The sequence below is a fragment of the Fringilla coelebs genome (genome assembly GCF_963513975.1).
Source record: "Fringilla coelebs genome assembly, chromosome: 4".
NCBI lineage: Eukaryota > Metazoa > Chordata > Aves > Passeriformes > Fringillidae > Fringilla > Fringilla coelebs.
The window spans coordinates 28,672,333-28,693,089 of NC_140032.1; the positions used below are offsets into that span (position 1 = coordinate 28,672,333).

General features: G+C 34.8%; 1 protein-coding gene across 3 annotated transcripts in view; it reads right to left on the minus strand.

The window, feature by feature from the left end:
* SGCZ (sarcoglycan zeta) overlaps positions 1-20,757 on the minus strand; it is a gene marked incomplete at both ends in the record, with an annotated part of 389,172 nt that overhangs the window by 18,722 nt on the left and 349,693 nt on the right. For all 3 annotated transcript variants that reach the window (XM_084204781.1, XM_084204782.1, XM_084204780.1), the window contains one exon: positions 6,092-6,164. In XM_084204781.1, the coding sequence (XP_084060907.1) occupies positions 6,092-6,164 (73 nt within the window). The remainder of the gene's footprint in view (positions 1-6,091; positions 6,165-20,757) is intronic.

Genomic DNA, 20,757 nt, shown 5'->3' on the forward strand with positions numbered 1-20,757 from the left:
TTTTTAGGACAACATGTGCAAACTAGAGAGATATTTTTACTTTCTGCAATACAAAATTGAGTAGTAGATTGCGAATAAGTCAAATAGCTTTTTTAATTCTTTTGGCAGTGAATTCAAACAAGAGATAAAATGTGAATTGCAGGATAAGACATGTAAAATCATTCATTCTTCTCTATGGTTTAAAATTATCTTTGGAGTTCTCTGTATAATTATACATGCAAGCAATAGGCGCTGTTTGGTGGACTGCAGAACTGAGAGTTTCATAAACTCATGTATTCCCTGTAACTTCTGAGCCTCCTCGTTCTTATATCCAGTCTGTAGGAGCTCCAGATCCTTTGTCCGGCTCTGACATGGTGCTAAGACAAGAACTCAAGCCACACTTCTGCACTCACAGCCACAACAGTGCTGCAAACTCCATGTACTGCACATGCCAGAGCCGTCACCTGAACATGGAGCAAGGTGTTGCAGAAGCTGAGGGCATTCTGGAGCCACGTGTATACAAAAGGGTAAAGTGGCAGCAGGAATTACCAGTACTGTGAGCTATCTTAGATGGGCACCGGCTTTCAGAGGACACAGAGAAACCTAAAGATCTTCCACCTTGTATGAATCTGCCAAACTGCTTCACAAACTCTCAGGGATATAAGAGGAGAGGGCAGACAGACACACAGCAAATTTAAGAAGCCTTGTTTTCTTGTAAAAATGGTTAAACAGCGTCACTGAAAATGGAGATACTCCCAGAAAGGGAAGAGGAACAGCTGGAGTGAGGAAAAAATCCCTGTGGAGAAATTTAGTATAAGGAAAGAATGGAGAAACTAAAGATTGCTCAAATGGAAAAAAAAAATAATATAAGTAGCCCTTCTTAGTAATGCATTAGTAAGCCTGTTCATTTAGAATCAAAAGAAAGATATGAAATGAAAATATTCTGTATGTTACAGAAGTATTAATTAATGACATATTGTACAACTTTTATGGAATATAAGTAGGATAACAAATCACGTTTCAGCAGAAAAACTACAGCAAAATGCAGGTATGGTGGTATGGTGAAACAAGACTGTATTTAGAGTCCAAAGCATGTCAGAAATGAGTTCTGGTACTTCTAGTACCTCCTGAGCATGGAACACTGTTGCTCCACTTCCATTTAAAAAGACAGTAAAACATTTCTACCCACCCTATCTGTGACAGTGAAAAGCTTGAACAAACTGTGGGCTGTTGTGCCTAGTCCTAGGCTGGATCTATGTGAAATTTGAATTAATTAAGCAGAAGCTTGAATCTGGAAGCAGTGCAAAAGCAACCACAGATGAAACAAGCCTTGCAGGAGCCAAGGGCACACAGAGGGGCACCTATTGAAACCTTCTCCATCTCCCTCTGGCACTCTGAGCACTCACTGCTGTTAGACCTGATGCAGCTTCATGTAAACAAAGATCCTGGGCTGCCTTCACAATAATTACAGTGTCAAGTTGCCATGTCTTTCATTAACCCAGCATTGGGCAAATGCTTTCTACTGCTACAAGCTTTATATGGCTTTTCAAATGAGATTGATAGGGTAACATATTTATTCTCACAACCCTGTGCAGGCTGAGACAGCTGTGCTTGGAGCCCATATGTGGGTTCCTGAAGGCATGACATGGCATAATCACACAGCAAATACAATCACGAGCCCAGCAGAAAAGGACCTGGAGGTGCTGGTGACAGCAGCTGAACATGAGCCAGCTGTGCTTATGTGGCCAAAAAAGCCAATGGGATCCTGGCCTGTATCAGCAATAGTGTGGCCAGCAGGAGCAGGGCAGTGATTGTCCCCCTGTGCTCAGCACTGCTGAGGCCACTGTTTGAATCCTGTGTCCAGTTTTGGGCCCCTCACTGCAAGAAGGACATTGAGGGGCTGGAGCGAGTCCCGAGAAAGACAATGGAGCTGGTGAAGGGTCCACAGTGTAAGTAAGACATGGGAGTGGCTGAGGGAGCTGGGGTAGTTCAGCCTGGACAAAAGGAGGCCCCAGTATCCTAAATTAAGCATATGAAACTCAATGGATTTTTCTATCTCTTGTGATGGTAATATTTTTATCCTTCATATCTTAGTTCCTGCTAAAGCCCTTTCCCTTTCCAATGTCAAATATAATCATCATCACTGAACACTAAAGAAAATTATTCTTTCAATTTAAGAGACATACCCAGCTTCATTTGTTTCTACTCTGCCCTGTCTGCATAGCAATTAGAACCTTTCATTACTGCCTTTCTCCTCTGTATACTTCAATATTTAAAATTTATATATATTCACACATATATACATGAACACACATATATAAATATATGTAATATATATTTATATATAATATATATATAAACAATATATAAAACAATATATAAATGAATATAATGAATATTTCAAAAGAGAAAAGCACATGTTTTTAAAAGAGAAGTTTAAATTTTGGAAATTTTTCAAATTTTACTATATCCATACCTGTTTTTGTATGAACATGTATGTTTAAAAAATTATATTTTCAACAGCTACTGATAAGACTAAGCAAACAAATTTCTGTCAATATCCATGCCCAAACAATGAAACAACTAACACAAATTATGAAAAAAAAATAGCAATTATTTCTATTTTGTTAAAAAAGGGCATTGAAAGTAACTAGAATCTGACATCATTAAAACAGCACAGGAAGGGAGACAGGTTTTCTTACTCTGCTGCATCTTCTACTTTTTGATGAGGTTTTGTTTATTATTTGATTTTTGATGATGACAGAGTCATGGTGATTTTGCCACTCTCAACATGCTCAGATGACTAACAAGTTAAGGTCAAAATTTGATGTGTTTTCTAGCTCCAGGCTTTTACAAAATATAATATTCTGACCTATTAGTAAGCTATCCCTTAAATGTCACAAAAGGTGTCTCTTACAAAGCAACAGACAACTCTGAATGAACCAGACCTCCTGTGCAAGATGGGAATATTTTTAATTCTTAGTAGAGGTAAAGTAGAATCCAAACTATCCTACATGGTTCCTTGCCACTTGATCAATTTTCATCTCATTATTCCCAGCATTAGCTTGCAGAATTAACTGATTGTGGTGTGTGAGGCATGACATGGAAGAAAAAAAAACTTTTAAATTTGAGCTTGCAGTTATCTCCAGAGGACAACAAAAAATTAATTCATCCCCTTATTAAGGATGGTATTGAGGGCAAAGTTATCTGCATTTAACTACTGTCTGTCTATTTTGTGCATGGATATTGCCTATTAGTGGACTATATTTTAATGGACTATTGGCCTAAAACCAGTATTTGGGGAATATATTGGCAGTTTAGTTTTCCTAACTGTGTTCCTCTGAGAAACAGGAGAGAGAGAAACAAGAAGATTAAATTATTAAGATATAATTCATTTTCCACATTCTAATGCATGATTCTTTTATGCTACTTATCCCAACTAATGAAAGTCATCTTTAATTAGTTTTTGGGATTTGACAAAAAAGCTTTCACGAAGGATTCTATAACAGCACTGCCTGAAAGCAAAACCTTTCTAGTAATTATTTGAAAATGCAAGAAAGGAGAAAGATGTGACCCAAATGGTTGGACACATAGGAATTAATTATATTAGTACTCAACTCAAGTTTATTTTTACACAACACATTTTTAATAGTAAATATTAGGAGATCTTGGTATGAAGACCTCAAAATCTGGCTATAGAACTAAGAATGTCTGAGGCAAGGTTTAGATATGTGGAGCTAATGTGAATCTGACTTCATCTTTTTGTCTTCCTGCCCATGATGGATTAAACTAAAATCCCAGGAAGTACTATGATCCTTGTGTGTATCAAATTCTTAGACCAAATTTTCTATTTATGCTTCATTCAGAGTAAACAAGGTGGTCATTATTCCATTTTTTTAAATCCTGTAGTCAATCATTTTACATATACAAGGCTATGAGTAGGCTTCCAGTATATTTTATCTTGGATAAAAAAGAAAAAAAAGTCCGAGGTTTATAAATTAACCACAAATACATATTCCAACATGAAAAATATGGGGCGATTTCTATCTTAATGAATGATCTAATGTATATTCCATTAGCTCTCAGCTCTGTATACAATAATTCTCACAGTCTAATATATTTGCACTAATACACTGCAATTTGCTGTCAAATTGCATTCAATTGTGTCCACTGAAAAAAATGAATAATGTTTATTCAGCAAACTTTCTACACTAACATTACTTACCATTAAGTTTAGCCATCCAAAGACACAGATATGCAGCACTTGGAAAAATATTCTAGGCAATTTTTGGACTGCCATTATTGGACACCTTGGGTAAGTTTATTCTAAAACATTAAAAATAATAGGACCCAGACCAGCCCACTGAAATGTTCTAATACTACTTGTCATCATTTTTAAATTACTAAATTGACTTGAGAGTTTTAAAAAAGAATATGACAGAATCCAACTAATACAGAGGAGCGCATGTGTACAAAAGCTTGCAGAACATAATATGGACTGAATATATTAAGAATAAATCACTTACAAGTAAGCTAAAGTTACCTGGCTCAACTCCAAGGGTGTCTGTTTCTTCAACTTTTTGAATAAATGGTATGAGTCAAAATAATTATTAATAAGAGGGCAGAAAGCTGAATGCCAAATGCTTACTAATTTAAGTCCATCTTGGAAAAATGAACTGAAGTAACAGTGGAGTTGAAATCATTAAGCAACAATAGGAATCATGGCAATGAATAAAGACAAAAGATTGGAGGGGTGAAGGACCCATGTGTGAATTTCAGAAGCAATGTGAAGTCATTTTAACCTTACTTAAATTAATCTTGAAGACAGAGGATTATCTGTTTTACCATACATTTTCACTCATTATTTAATGATTAGAAAGAAGTAGAGGAAGCAAAATTACTGGTCCCCTGAAAAAAAAAAGCCTGTTATGCTCCTTTGATTTCTGCTGAACTTCCTCTGATTAGAGATCATATCACCTTGGTGATTGTCACTAATAAATGCCTTTACAATTATTTTCCACTAAGGACTGACAGGAGTCATGGAAGGGGACAGAGATTTTTAAGATAGAAATCCAGTGAGTGGTATCCTCTGGAGGAACACAAAGCTATACATTACTTTAAAATGTTTAGTGTAAATGGTCAAACACAATAATTTACTTCACACACTCCATGTACAATGGTCAAACCTCTCCACATGGGCAGCTTCCTGCAAATTATTGCTGCAACTTTGATATTGGTCAATGCCTTTGCAAATGTAAGGCTGAGCATTTAACCCTTCTTTTCTGCAACAATCAATAAGAAACACTTCTGGGCAGGTAAAGAGACAGTTATATAATGTTCAAAAATCACAGTACAAATGGGTCAAAGCCTATGTTGTTTCTCACCAGTTCTGCTGGGAGTAAAAAGAGGAAGGACCTTTGATTTTCTGTGACTCTCATTATAAATACCCTCCATATAAATCACAGATTAGTACTTAGCAGTGCACATATATGCCCTTCAAAAAAAAAAAAGCTTTCCCTTTAAACTTTTCAAAGTTTTCTTTCCTACAGATTCCCTAGTAAATTTTAAACTGAATCTTTTACTATCTACTGATTTCTCCACTTTGACTATATACAGAAAAATTTTACATTTAGAAATGTAGCCTCACTTGATAATGAATTTTTGAAAAGTGTATGTATTAGTATTAAAAAGTCCAACAACCCAGAAACATTGCTAAATGGAAAAATTTGGGACAGTTTACTTAACTTGACCTATATCTTCTGTAACAACTTATAAAAAATCAAACTGGTCTGATGCTATTGAACAATACTACACACATTGGACCTTACAAACACCTGAATATTCCAGTCTCTAGGGAAAATATGTTTCTCAAGGATGCCACTATGGGAGGCAGGTCATATATAAAAAGCTCTATATTTCACATTTCATGCAATAGGAGTTTGTGGGGTTTTTTGACTAGTTAACAAACTGGAGTCCATAAGGGTTTTTGTTATCTATGAGTCATTAAATAGGCAGTATATATATATTACTATACAGATATTGTTCTTTTAATCCAGACTTGATTTTTTTTGAGAATACTTGATTTTAAAGCAACTTTTTGAACAACACCTACTTGAGGTCTTGGGAAGGCTCTGCTCTGATATGGGGTGTCTCCACAGAGTGCCCAAACACTGCCCCTTCCGTGCCTAAAATACATAAATAAAATACAGTAAAATTACTTTGGAAAATAAAAACACATTGAAATATATGACCACAAATTGATGCTATCATGAAAAAATATCTGATAAATAATTTATTAATAATTTTATATGTTTCTTCATATTTACATTTTCACTTCTATATCAAAATCTGGACCAACATCCTGTGAAGCTCTGGATTTCTGCTTTTTCACATACAAATCTGGAACACTTACAGATCCAAATTTTTCAGAAATGGTTTAGTTGAATGCTTGTCTCCATATTTTGGAGAACAATTATTTTACAGAGAATGGAAATAATATAATATATTTGTGTGGCAAAAACACAGTAGAGAAATATCTGCTGCATTTTACATTCTGGTTATTTTGATTACTTAAACTGAGACACCAAGCTTTTAGAAGTTTTGAGGTAACTCTCTCTTGCCTGAAGTTGCTGGCTTAATCTAGATATATGACAGTTTCAGAGTTTCTTTCTATCAGAGCTTTCTCATTGAAAAAATTTATTATCATGGAATGTTCTTTGTGTTGTTTTAGAAGTGGACAGTAAGGTATCTCCTTACTGGGCATTTAAAATCCAGACAAAGAAAATGGGTAACAGTTTTTCAAATCTGAATTTCTCCTCTTCTGAATTTTGATTTTTATTACTAGTTGAATATGGTAATTCCACAGTTTTCATTAGACAAGCAAGATTTTTCATTGAGAAACTCCTCTTCAATTAAAAAAATACAACCCTAGTAAACATTCATTGAATTTCAGAAAAAGACAATTCTTTAATAATTTTTAAATGCATTTCTTGAAAGAAAATGATGGGGGGAAACAAAAGAAAAAATATTAAGGATCTTTGTTCTTTGTTAAAGTAATAGAAAAGTCAAATTTATATGTAGAGAACAGCACTTCAAAATCAGCAGTTCGCTTACCTCCCCCTTCTAAGGACTGAACACATAAAGGTTTTGTACACCCTCACTTTACATTTAATAGATAGAAATAGCCTCTGTATGTTTTTAGGCTTTTGAAATTTGCCTCCTTTCTTTCACTCACTGACAATCATCATGCCTATCCTTGTTTACTGGTTTATCCAATGTCACTGTATTTGTCATCCATTTACATATATTTTGCTTTTCTTCTCTGAAGATGGTTTACTGGGCATTATGCAAGGCAAATAGTCTAGAACTAGGGAGTGAAACTCTTTCCAACAGAGAACCTCCAGCAAAGGGGAAAGATCTCAATAGAAATGTGTAAAACAGATAATGCATTTATCTTCTATCAAAATAAGATCAAGGAAACTGTCTGGGATAACTATGGCTCATTACTAAATATTCTTGAATTAATTGCTATATTTCAACAACAGAAGGTTTCTTTTGTTCTAGGACTTGAATTCTGAGTAGACCTAAAAATATACCTACAATATCTCAAAGTAGGTCTGCAAGAAGTGCTCAGCAGAACATAACCATCATTCTAACTGCTACAGTATTTTAAATACAATAAAGTATTTTCAATTTTTAAAATAATAAAATATTTAGCAACTTTTTTCGAAAACTCTGGATGTCAAAGAAGATAGCTATTAGATACTTTAACAGTTAACCAATGATATTTAATTTTGAAACCTTACCAGGATTTAAAAGCAGAATGAGTTTATAAATGTCAAATTGGTAACATTATTTTTTAGTGTTAAAAGAAAAATAGCCTGAGAAAGAGGCAAAAACCCCCCAAGCTAAGCAAACTTCAACCTGGTAATAATTTTCTAAACTCCACCTTCATTAAAAGAAAGCAAAAACAACCAACCAAAAAAACCAACCAACTCACCCTACTCTCCAATACCTTAATTGTAAAGTAGTCTATTAATATGGAGTATTGAAGAGAGGAAGAGAAGAGTAATCCTAGTTGTTTATCTCCAGGAATTTATAACCTTTACAAATATTCTGGGAAAGAACACTGAAAACAACTTTATTACCACCATTGCTCTGAAGATCTCAACAAAAAAAACCCTGAACAAAATCCATTTTCTGTAACCAAGCTTTGCTGAGTGTTATGGAAAACCACAGGAGGAAAAAACCCAGCTTTTATTTTTTCCTAGCAATATTCCTAAATGTGCTGTGCAGAATCTGTTTTTTAAATCTTGCAATGACTCGAGGTTCTCTTTCCTTTAAAAGACCAGAATATTGTGTCTGTATAACCAAGCCTCCTGCCACTCAAAATAAAGCTCGTCCCCATCTATGATGAACCTCTCTGGGAGCTGAATATTCAAAATCTAAGTGTGTTTCCAGACCCTGTTCATCATTTTCATCAGTAAAATGAAATGCTTTCAATGCCAAGGCCCCTTTATATTTCTGAAGGTGGCAATGGGATATGAAGATGGAACTAAGTTGGCAGAATGCAGAGTTGCCAGTCTTTACTTATGAGAAGACCATGCCTGTAATATTTGAAAGAACATTATCAATGCAAAGATGCACAAAATTCACTCTAATATGAGTCTGACATTAAATGAATCAGAAGTGCCCAAGGTAATATCAGGCAAAGACTGATAATAAAAGTTAAATGACAGCTGGTTATAACACAGCTTTAGTATCTCTTCACTTTCAGCATCATTATTTTAAAAGATGAGAAGGCATTTTTTCCCTAAGAAAATAGAAATTTGAAAGAAAGACCAAGGTTTTCAAGCAGACTGGAAATCCAGGCAGGTAGAATTAAAGATAAACTGATATAATTAAATAAAATATAGATAAAACTAAAACCAAACCAAATATCCTCCTTTTGCTATTTGAAAATGCAATCTTAATGTTTTTTCTTCTCATACAGCCTCAAAAGCAGAAGTATGGCAGTAGTAAATTCTTTTTTCTTAAAAAAAAAAAAAATACTTTTAACAGTTCAAGAGTACCTCCAATTCCCTTTATTACATAGTGGAATAAAAGCAGACACTTTCAATTACCTTGGTTTTAGTAAGAAAGGTGAAAAAGATCAGCCAATCAGAATTTATTGATATGTTTCCTGCAGCTAAACAGCAGGGTCAGGAAAAAAGAAGATAATCAGTATTACTAAAAATACAGAAGAAAAACTATATTATCCTTTTTTTCAATTTACTATATGCAAATCTGTAGTAATTGGATGGGAAGTTGGACCATGTAGTTCAGTATTCTTAAGAAATGCTACTATAAACGTACCTTCTAATGATATAACTAAATAAATAGAACTATAAAAGCAAATTCAAAGTCCATGGTATTACTTTGTAAATGAAAGAAATATACTTTAGGTATTTGGTAAGTTACAATGCTAAAATAGTTATTTTTTACAGAAATAAGAGGATGTTCTAATAACTGTATTCCCAGACTTACAGAATCATAGCTAAGACCTACTTTGAGATGAGTGAAATTCTAGTGAGAGATGAATGAATACAAAAGAGGTACAAAAAGAAAAAGCTTGAACCTTAAAACCCTTTCAAGTACAGCTCAAAAGGAAGTAGTTAGGGAACTGAATTCAATAGCACATGAGTTAGAATGGATAACCACAAAAAGTGATCCTTTTAGAGGAAATAAAATCACAAGGCCACAGAGCAGGTGCAAAGGATCTAAAATCAAAACTGTCAAAAGTGTAACTGAACAAAATTACTCACACCTTCACTTTCCAGTTGAAGAGAATGACTTAAGTAAAGACTTCACTAAGAAAGAAGAATCTGTGCAGCCAAACTACTGATCAAAGAAAACCAGTTGGTATAGAGGTTGCTGGAGGAAACTTAGTAAACAGCACAAACCAGGTAAGAGGCCAAAAGTTCCATCCTGTATTTATAGAGAAACCTTTTTACGCACAGCTTTTTTAACAGATTTTTTTAAACACCAGGCCATTAAGAAACTTTAACACAGGGCAAATCAAAATTACCCTTTTGCTACAAGCAAAAACAGTCACAAGTTCCTGCTGAAATGGAACGTTCAGAATTTAGAAAGACCAGTACATACTACTAATTTCTGCTCAGCTTACTGGTCTCTGAAATTCAGCCTCTGGAAATGGCGAGTGTCATTAAAAAAATGGAAGTGCAAGATTGGCATTCGGCTCTGGATTATATTTGCTTATGCATGTGCATGCTGAGGGAGTTTTTTTCATTTATTCAACCAGCAAATAACCCTTTCATACTTTCTGAGTAGTTAGCTTACATAATATAATGGTACATTTCAGTGGCTTTGTAACTAAGTAGGATGAAAAGACCAAGCTGGGGTTTTTTTCTGTTTTGGCTTGGTTTTATGGGGGGGGGGGCTTGTTGGAGTGTGGGTTTTTGGTTTTTTGGTTGTTTGGTTAGTTTGTTTGTTTGGTTTTTTGTTTTGTTTTGTTTTGTAAAAAGAATGCTGGCTGGAGAGCTTATAAGGCAAGAACTAAAAACTAAATAAGTATTTTGCTGTGGAAAATGACCCACATATTACCATTATCCCAATCCTTCACATCATTCAGGCAAGCAAATCACCTGACAATGGAATTGTGAATAATTTTGATGTGTACAAACTACATGCCATTGCAGCATCACATACACAGCTCAGTTTTACCACCTTGATTTTTCACTAGGTTTTTCAGAAACATCAAGTAAGAATTACTGAGTTTATGCAAGTACTAGATTGGGATGCCAATTTGTCCACTGAGTTACAGACTTTAAAAAAGGGTTTGCAAATTGTTTATTATTTTTGAAGCTTGCAATTTTTTTTGTTGCACAATAATTAATTAAAGCATTGACAGATTTCACAAAGAGGGATAGATAATCAAGATTTTTTTACTATTGAAGAGACCTTAAAGACACAGACTATGTGTTTTAAGTTTGGAACTCTTATGTTCTAAAAATTTAATTGCAAAAAAAACCCAAAAAAACCAAACAAACCTGAAAGCTGTTACTCAACAAGAAGACCTTGGAAGAGCCAATCACTGACAGACTGTGCAAAGCAATGATCATTAAAAGGTGACATAAAATGTTTCATCCTTCTTTTGCAAAAGCCCAGTTATTATAGTTTATTTTGGGATGAGTAGGAATGCAGCTTCTGACTTTCATGTTGGTTGTGCATTTCTTAAAGACTTCCCATTTTTTAAGTTACTTGGAGTGTAATTTATCTAGGTACTTGTATTAAAAAGTAAGATTCAACTGGATTTTTTCTATGGAGATGTGCATGAATAAAATGAAAATGAGCAGGTTATTTTCTGAAAATGACTGGCATGATTGCTGGTATTTTAATCTTGCAGGGTCCCTCAGCCACAAAACTGACTAATGTTAAATGATGAAGGTTTCAGAGATGACCCTGATGTGGCCAAATATGAGGTGTATTATAGGTAGGAGGTTGTAGAACAGCCTGACTAGATGCTGTTGTTTACCTATAAACTAAAGCATGTGCATTGAAATCTTCAGAGGTAAGCTGTTCTTGAAAAGTAAATTCTAAATGGAGTGATTTAGGTTTATAACTCAAAGCACTTGACTATGACTAATTTATGATGCATATTTTCTGTATGGGAGTCCTACTAAAGCAAAGATTCTTACTAAGTGTTTCATTTAAATCAGAAGAACAGCCTCCCTAATAAATTAAAATTCTGCATCTTCACTGAGTTAAATTTTGATCAAAGCAAATTGTAACTCCAGGAAGTACTTGCAAAATTGCAACAGTCAGTATTCATTTTCTTAAATAGCATCTTCACATATTAGGCACAAACATTTGAAATATAGAATCCTAATGGTGGGCAGTTGAGACACCTCTTGTCTTGCACTGCAAATTAAACTGTATTGTGACTATCTGCTCAGTTTCTTATCCATAGAATTGTTTGAAGGTTCACATCCAAAATCTATGTTTGGCCATCACTTGTTTTAATTTTCTGAAAAAGTAAATCTATTTGAATAAAATCTGGACTGAGAATAGCAGTAACATAATTCAATTGATAATTGGAAATTACTGCTCTGAATGATCCCTCTGAGGTGAAAAACCCAATAAATGTAAATGAAACTGCTGAAAAGTCATGTTAAATCTGAATAGTTCCTCAAAACATGAATGAAATTGAAATATATATAGGGGGTTTAGAGAAAAGAGGTTTTAAAAACATAATAATTTCTGTAATAACTTTTAATTTTTCCCTATTAGGTATGGCAAATGGAGATACTCATGACAATAAAAATGATGAAATACAATCATTTTCTGTTTGAATTAATGCAGTCTCCTTAAAACTTTACAACAGCTAGATATAAGAACAGACTTAAAAATTATATTGAGATTTGACAATAAATATTTTCTAGTACCAATGTCCCCTCAAAATTCATCATCTGCTTATACAAATCATAATCTGGACTTGCACTTTTCTTAAAATTGTGTAAATTATTTTGGGTTCCTCACAGTTCATCTGACACAAAAAGTGTCCCTGTCTACATTCAAAAGATAGAATTAGTTGGGATTATTTTCATATTTAGTAAGTAAAAAATATCACATTTTTACTCCGTTGTATATGCTCTAATGAATAGTTAATGAGTTTCAAAGCAGAATTGTTGTTTCCCTGATGAAAAATGAATGAATCAATGAATAAGAAGACTTTAAAACAACAGTCAATAGCTTCATAACCAGAGGACTCACCTGGAATGTAAAGGAATGGTACATAAACTTGGATATCCGAACTACAAAATGGGAGAATGAGAAAATTGTTTCTCACCCAGTTTCAAGAACAAATAGCAATCATTTCCCATTTTGGAGTTTTCTGGAAAATACATCTGCTCACCCTCAAAACTTAGCCAGGAATGTCCATTCAATTTCATAGAATCATATAACCATTAAGGCTGGAAAAGACCTCCAAGATAACCAAGCCCAGCCCTTAACTGATCACCACTTGGACAATTAACCACTGCACTAATTGTCATGTCCGGTCATTTCCTGAACACTTCCAGGGATGGTGACTCCATCTTTTCCCTGGGCAGTCCATTGGAATGCTGACCACCCCTTCAGCGCTGGAATTCTTCCTGATGCCCAACCTGAGCCTCCCCTGCTGTAACCTGATAACATTTCCTCTTGTCCTGTCACCAGTCCCTGGCGAGAAGAGACCCACCCAGCCACTTTCAGAAGAGTGTGATAAGGTCTTTCCCAAGCCTCCTTTTCTTCAGGCTAAGTAATCCCAGATCTCTCAGCTGCTCCTCATAATCCTCACTCTCTAGACACTGCACCAGCTCCACTGCCTTTCCCTGGACACACTCCAGCCCCTCAGTGGCTTTTTGAAGTGAGGGGCCCTGAACTGGACATAGCACTCGAGGTGTGGCTTTCACCAGTGCTGAGTACAGAGAACAATCACTGCTGTGGTCCTGCTGGCCACACTATTTTTGACACAGGCAAGGATGCATATGCTTCAAAAAGCTCTAAAATAAAATAATTTATGATCAGCTTTTGATAAAGTAAAGGGTATTTTCCCTTCAGTGGCGACATTCCATAAATAAACAGTATGATTTTGAAAAGTTAAAGCTCAGAGGAATTTAACAGGAATTTGTCCATTGAGTCTAGCCAGTTAGCTGTCTAAATTAGGAACACAGATTACTTATATTTTATCTGTAGCCAAAATGGAGAAATTGGCATCTCTAGAGGTTAGTTACTAATGATAATGGACTGAGACTAGAGCAAAAATGCAGACAACCCAAGCACCTTGAAGCTTTTGCCTTCAACACCTGATCAGCAATTGATGATGTGAATTTCATCTAAATTGGGAAAATCTTGTTTGGTAATCTCACTTTAACCATATCAGAAGTCATCTAAGTTTCTTGTCTTTAGCACTTTAAGTGCTTCATAGGGTACTTTATTTATCTTTTAAAGGCAAGTTCCCTGTGCCATATGCAAATGTGCATTCATTTCTGTTCTCTTTGCCATTACTGTAACATACTGATGAATTGTTATGAGTATATGAGAATTACTGCTGCATTCATACATTTTAGTAAAGTGTTTTATTTATGCTAAGGAGGCCACAAAACAGCAGGACAATCATCCAGATTTTTTAAAATATCTATACTATAGCATTTTTACTGTATTGGGATTAGCATGCCATTGATAAATTATAATCAGATATTTAGATAAATGCATTTCTGCACCCTGTAGAAGTTCATCATATGCAAGTACATAGTACGTTCTTTGAAAGCTTTCAAATGTTTCCAAATACTTCTGAATACATGCAACAAATAAAATCTTTGAGGAATCCTCACATGCATTTCCACAATGCCAAAATGTATTATATGTGGATATATATTTTGGTGCCTATTAGACCAAAATGCAACAAAAATACTAGCAACTCAAATTATTGAAAGTCTTTTTATTTTTCAGATACTAGAAATAAAATGAAGCTATAATATTAATTCCTTATAAGGTTGTTAAAAGCTTTCTGTTTGATATTAGCACTAGTGATTATAACCTATTATGAGTTCCTATTCCTGCTCTTTATTAATGTTCCGGTTTTCTCTCTAAAAGTAAATTACATAGATGAATACATTTAAACCTGGAATTAGGTAAGTCTTTATTGCAGTTTTAAACGGAAATTCTGCAGCTGTGAGTGGAAGTGTGAATGTGGAACAGTAATTTTGTCACTTAATATTCTCACCTTCAAGTCTGCATAGCCATGAAGCTATGCTTTTAATTTAGCAACAAAATGGAAGCAGGTGTATTTCAAACCAATTAACTGCAATGACTGCAAACCACCAATGGTTGTGTTAGCAAACATGTGCCTATTTGTTATGTGTACTAACCACAGGAAAGACAGCCTTTTCTGCAGGAAAGGATAAGATATTAAAGCATAGTGTAACATCAGAAAGCTGGCTGAAATATGCATCTTTTGCCTAAGACTCAGATGCTTTTTTCAGGCAAGAATCACAAGAGACGTGCCACATACCTTGCAGATGCTGTAGGAAGAGGGTTTATGGCAGTAATTTACTGCTAGATCTACCACTCCATTTCCAGGATGGGACTGAGCTGGTCACAGAGTAATTTATCAGTGCCAGTCTCAACAGTTCCTTCTACATCACCAAGGAGCAGTATGCAGGACTCAGACTACGACCACAATTCAGATTACTTGGCAAAAGTTGCAACAGTCCAGCTCTGCTGTGAGTCTTGTGGCAAAACCTTCATCTTGTCCTTGCTCTTTTACTGTTTGTGAGTCAGGAGAGACTCAAAAATCACACTCTCATCACTGCTGCAATACAACTATCATAAATTCACCTTTCACATGCCTATCATAAATTCAGACTTTTAAGATTTAAGTGCTTTCCATTGCCTTGCTAGATAACAATGCATGTCTAGCTAAAACTAGCAAAGCAGGGTTTACTGCTGCATAGAAATTCAGTGTGGTCAGCTGCCAGAGAAACCTGTTATTCACATCCTCTTCAGGTACATTATATTCAGGCATTTTTAGAACAGAAAACTAAATCCTGGGCACCAGGACAGTCATGCCTAGGGAACAGATTGCCATACAGTTTGAAAGTCATCATGAAATTAGTTATTTTGCTTTATCATTTTTAAGTTAAAAACACAGAAAAAATAGATTTCCTTTCTCCAACTATCAACAAAAGCCCTTACTAAATTCAGAGACAGTTTAAGAGACAAGAAGAAAATCTTTTTTATTTTGTGTTTTCTTCAGATCAACTGTAAGAGGTATTTCTCTATATTATCCATTTAATAAACTGTCGTGATGCTTACCACTCCAGCCTTTCAGCTCACACTGAAGAGAATGTGACTGGGAAAACCTCTATTCTTTTATTCTTACACCTTCCAAAGGAATATACTTTTAGATTTAATCTTCCTTGTCCTTTAGGCTCCCTCTGGCCTCTAGACATCACTATAAGTAAAATATTCTGGTTTTTCCAGCAGGATACTCCCTCTGCTCCTCTTCTTGTTTTACATTAAAATTCCCTTTAGTATCTATACAATTTTTTGCATTAATTTTTTGGCTAAATGAAATTGTTCTGAGTTACTGTTAGATTTACTGTCAAGAAGAAAAAAAGAAAGAATGTTTTCATTAAATCTTCAAATTCAGAAATTCTAATTGTCTTTTCCTTTCTTTATAAATCTAAATATAAACCAGGGAGGAAAGGCCAAGAATGACAGTGACAAGTAAAAAAATTGCAACTCTAAAAAGCCTGAAAACAGTTCTGACAGCTAAAACATGAAACAAACTTGTTGATAGATACTCTTTCTGCTCAATATGCTTTATCTATTTTCTCTGTTCTACACTGAGAGTGCAAAACCAGATTTAAAAAGTAGTCCATCATTTGGTAATGCTGCTAGGATAAAAATACCAAAAATAATATAATTGGCTTGCTTGATATGAAAATAAATTTTAAAAAACTATCTTCCTTTGATGTTTGTTGAGAAGAGACTTTCAGATGCAACTACCAATCTCACTTCATGCTTTCAACCACAAATTGGGACAGGAATTTTTCAAGGGAACCTAGCATTGGCAATTTCCAGTATCTTGCTTTGTGGAACTTGGAAGCATCTGGGGTCATAGCACGAGATCCAAGAACTTTTAAAATTTTCCACGCTGCTGTTATCTAGACCTCTGACCAACACAACACACTTTGCAGACAGTGATGTAGATAAAGGACAGGAAAACACCCTATTACATTGTAAGTAGTGTAACTTGCTGTCATTTCTATCACACTTTATAAATCAAATTGCTTTAGAATGATGATACTTAAGGGAAAGTTCTCTACTTGAGCTAAATGACATTTTGGCATTTGTAAAGTGATAAGGCTGCCTGTAAGGACTGGAAGGCATCTGTCTGCACATGATTGTGCATGTGTGTCTGTGTATATGTGTGCTCTAATCTACTCTCTAGCAGTGTTTTTCCAGCATACTCACAAAATACGGTTCAAATGTTTTAAAAATCTGATAGCTTCAATGAAAACCAAGATACATGCTAAAGAATAGTTACCATAAAACTGAATTCTAATGCTTCCTAAGTAGAAAGAGGTAGATAACCACATCCCACTATGCCATCACTGATATTAGTATTGTCAGGATCAGCACAAGTGTTCTTCAGATAGTAAACCAGTAAAATTTACGCTATTCATAGTCAGTTCAGTTTAACAATGACTGTAACATATAACATCAGGAAGCATGGACATGCAGGTTTAGTGTGGGCTACCAGCTCCAGTATGACGAGTTTCTAAAAAGAGAGGATCCTTCCTCTGATTGCTTTACTTTGCTAAACTCATTCATTCCATTCTTTCTCATAATAAAGTGTGTTTATTTATGTAGCTTTCTCACCTTCCCCTCACTGTACCAAATTTTAGTCAAAAGTGAAGTTGACAATACATCCCAAAAGCAATTAACCTACATGCAAATGCATGTACAGATCTCTAGCTTTTTTGTCATGCTACCCACATTTCATTCTAACCAATGTGTTACAGCTTAAAAAAACCCTTAAAGTATATAAATAAAACTACAGTGAAGAGGACTGTATCTAAATGTTAGCAAGAACTAAGATTAGAAATAAAAAAATTACTGAATTTATATTAGATGACTTGTGACTAGACATGAAAAGGAACTATCTGAACTCTGCTAAGGCATATTCCCCTCTGACCATTAAGTTCAAAACCAAATCAAGTTTTGGTTGATGAAACCAGTTCATCTTCAACAGATGATATAATTAGCTCTGAAGTAAAAATGAAGGAAATTCTACATTCTCTACAGCCAAACTATTTCCCTGTTCCTCTAGTCTTTCATTTAAAAGATTTGTGTATTTTTGGCTGATAGTTGGTGTCAGGTATTTTGTGGGGCTTTGGGTTGTTGGGTTTTTTTTTTGTTGGTTGGGTGGGTTTTTTTTTGTTTTGTTTGCGTGTTATTTTTGGATTTTGTGTTTTAACTGATAGATAGCATCCCTTGTTTTACAACAGGTTGTTTCTCAGAGCCTCAAGACTGATATGAAATTCTCTTTGAGATTTTTTCTTCAAGCTACACAGCACCAACAACTTCTCTCTTGCTCAGAAATAATTCTTCTGGACAACTAATCAGTCCCATAGCTTTTGGTTCTATCCAGTTGTTCACTGAACAATGGTACACCAAACAGGACTAAACTCTTTGAAGAGGGCCTTGCTAGTATGGAAAAGGCGAGAAGATCTTCAGGGCCTATTCCTGTTTACACATTCTAACTTCATATTGGACTTCCTTGTTTCACATGTTGCTTTTGACCTTGGATCAAAATGCTTTCTAAATCTTTTACTGGGGGTACCTTTAAGTATTACTTAGGATTATTCTGAGGTTTGAAAATTGACCATGAGAAGTCAATTTGATTTTGTTTTGCTGTTGTCTTTCCCTACTGGAGGAGCAGGGGATGTTTTAATTCGAAATAATTATAAGATTTCTTTTCAGCTTCACATTCTCAGCAACATTTTCTCACATTACTTTTGCAACACCGAGTCATCCTCACAATCTGTATTTCTTTTGTACAATATTTATATTTTCTTTTTTTTTTTCCTACTGGATGTTTTTCTCTGTAGTTAAAAGTCTTTTGAAGTTAAAAGAAACAAGAGGCCCCCAAATATTCCAAAATGTTGTCACCAGGCCCTATGCATTAGATAATTCCTTTTCTTTATCAAAATCTGTTTAATTTTTTTTGTTTGGTGGTCAACATTATCACATAGATTATTTGCCCTTTCTTCAATACCTATGAAATACAAAAATAATTTATTTTGAATCTCAGAGTAGTCAGATAGCTTTCAGATGCATACATTTCTGCCTGGATATTGAGGGTTTTTTCTTCATTCTATTTTTGTGAGATAACTTTGACCACTCATAATTTCATGTCTTTCATAGAACACGTGTTAATTTTTACCAACTTTTACTTATGGAATTTACATTATCTATTCTGAATTTTTAAGCATTTCTATCTATACTTCTTAAACTTCATAACACATACATATTGTACCTTCTGAGCCTTGAGCAAAGCCACATTGTAATACACAATTCAAATACAAACTCCTATATATATTGATGATATTTTTCTACAGCCAGAATAATGGCTTATTATGTTTGTGTCTTGGTGTGCTGAATTTAATGCTGTCAGACACTGTGAAATTTAAACTCATCATTAGCCACAATGAGGATAGGAATTTAAATTCACAATGTAGGCTGAAAGCTGCAGGCCATATTTTTTTTTTGTTTAAATAATTTTTTCCTGGAGTTGCTTTCTGTGTGCAAAATTATTCCTAGCTTATAGGAGTCTGCTATGAATAAGATTTGAAATGTATTGCAGAGCAGACTTTATTGGAATCTATGTTTTTTCACAGCTTTACCTGCACACCTGCTTTATAAACTGATCTAGGGAAAACAGTGAAGTGCAAGACGTTACTGATGAGAGGTAACTTTTCCTCTGAGTAAGGCTTTGTATGAAACTGTGACTGCCATGGACTCAAAAAGTCCTCAAACCTTCACGTGAGGCTTTCTGCTACTTTCCACCTAAATTTAGAGTCAATTCATGTAAGTTTGTAAAGTATGATGTATGCCATGACAAATGCTTTTATAATCTCATCATGCAGTTTTTGGTTACTAAATAAATTAGCTTGTGCTTAAAGCTGGGATAAAAATTTTCTTAAGGTTCAATAAATATAAAAAAGCCACTTTGTAAGGGTTTCTAATATAATTCAGAGAAAATGAAATGCACTTCTCACATGTATTACATGTCTTACAGTAAGAGGTACATCAGTGTATTCTTAGTGAAAAGTCAGATGCCAACAATATCTCCTGAAAAAGTAACAGCATTTGTCCTATTCTGAAAGCTTTAGAAATTGAAATACAAATGATTTCATCTTCTAGCACTCAATGAGAATACTGCTCCAGGACAAAGCAAAATTTTTTTGGCCTTTAGTGTCACCATTATAGCGTGAGTATTTGGAACCAAACACTCTTTTTTATTGAACTGAAATGCTACAGTGCTCTGCAGCCTAACCTTTATCTCATACAGCAGTTTTTTTCCAGATATAAATAAACCACAAGCAAGTTCTTTAAGGCAAAAAATAGGAAAAATAGGAATGTTGGAGCTCTTTTATGATTCACCTTGCCCTCCTATGAGTAGATATATCTTAAAAATAGAGATGGGTCCGGCTGCTGCAATTTAAATGTGCATTTTCAAAACTATAAAGCCTGAGGGCATGTGAGTGTCAGACTGAGCTCAGGTTTAACTCAGAATGTTGCTACAAAATCTGAACCCAATTAATACCCAGTTGCTGCATCAAAGCCTTCTGAAAGTTTAGTGTGTGTTTTCCAAAGAAGCTGTTTTGGTTTGATTTAAGAGTTAGCTAACTAAGAGTGGGGCAATTTTCCACTGAGCTTTGACCCTTCCCTAGTTCATGTGGATTTGCCTGGTGTCCTGTAATTCAGATACCTCAAACTAGAACTATTTTAAAGGGCATCTGTAGACTTTACACAGTCCTTCATCAGGAAAAGTAGAATATGAGTAGGAATATGATGCAGAAATTGGCAGTTTTCCCTAAAAGCGTTAGTTCTTACACTGGCCACAAATATCCAGTAGTGGATATTGGTGTTTATCTTGGTGTTAAAGGTTTAACCTGAAAATTAGATTCACTTGGTAAGTTTGAACCAGCCTCTGGTACCAGAACA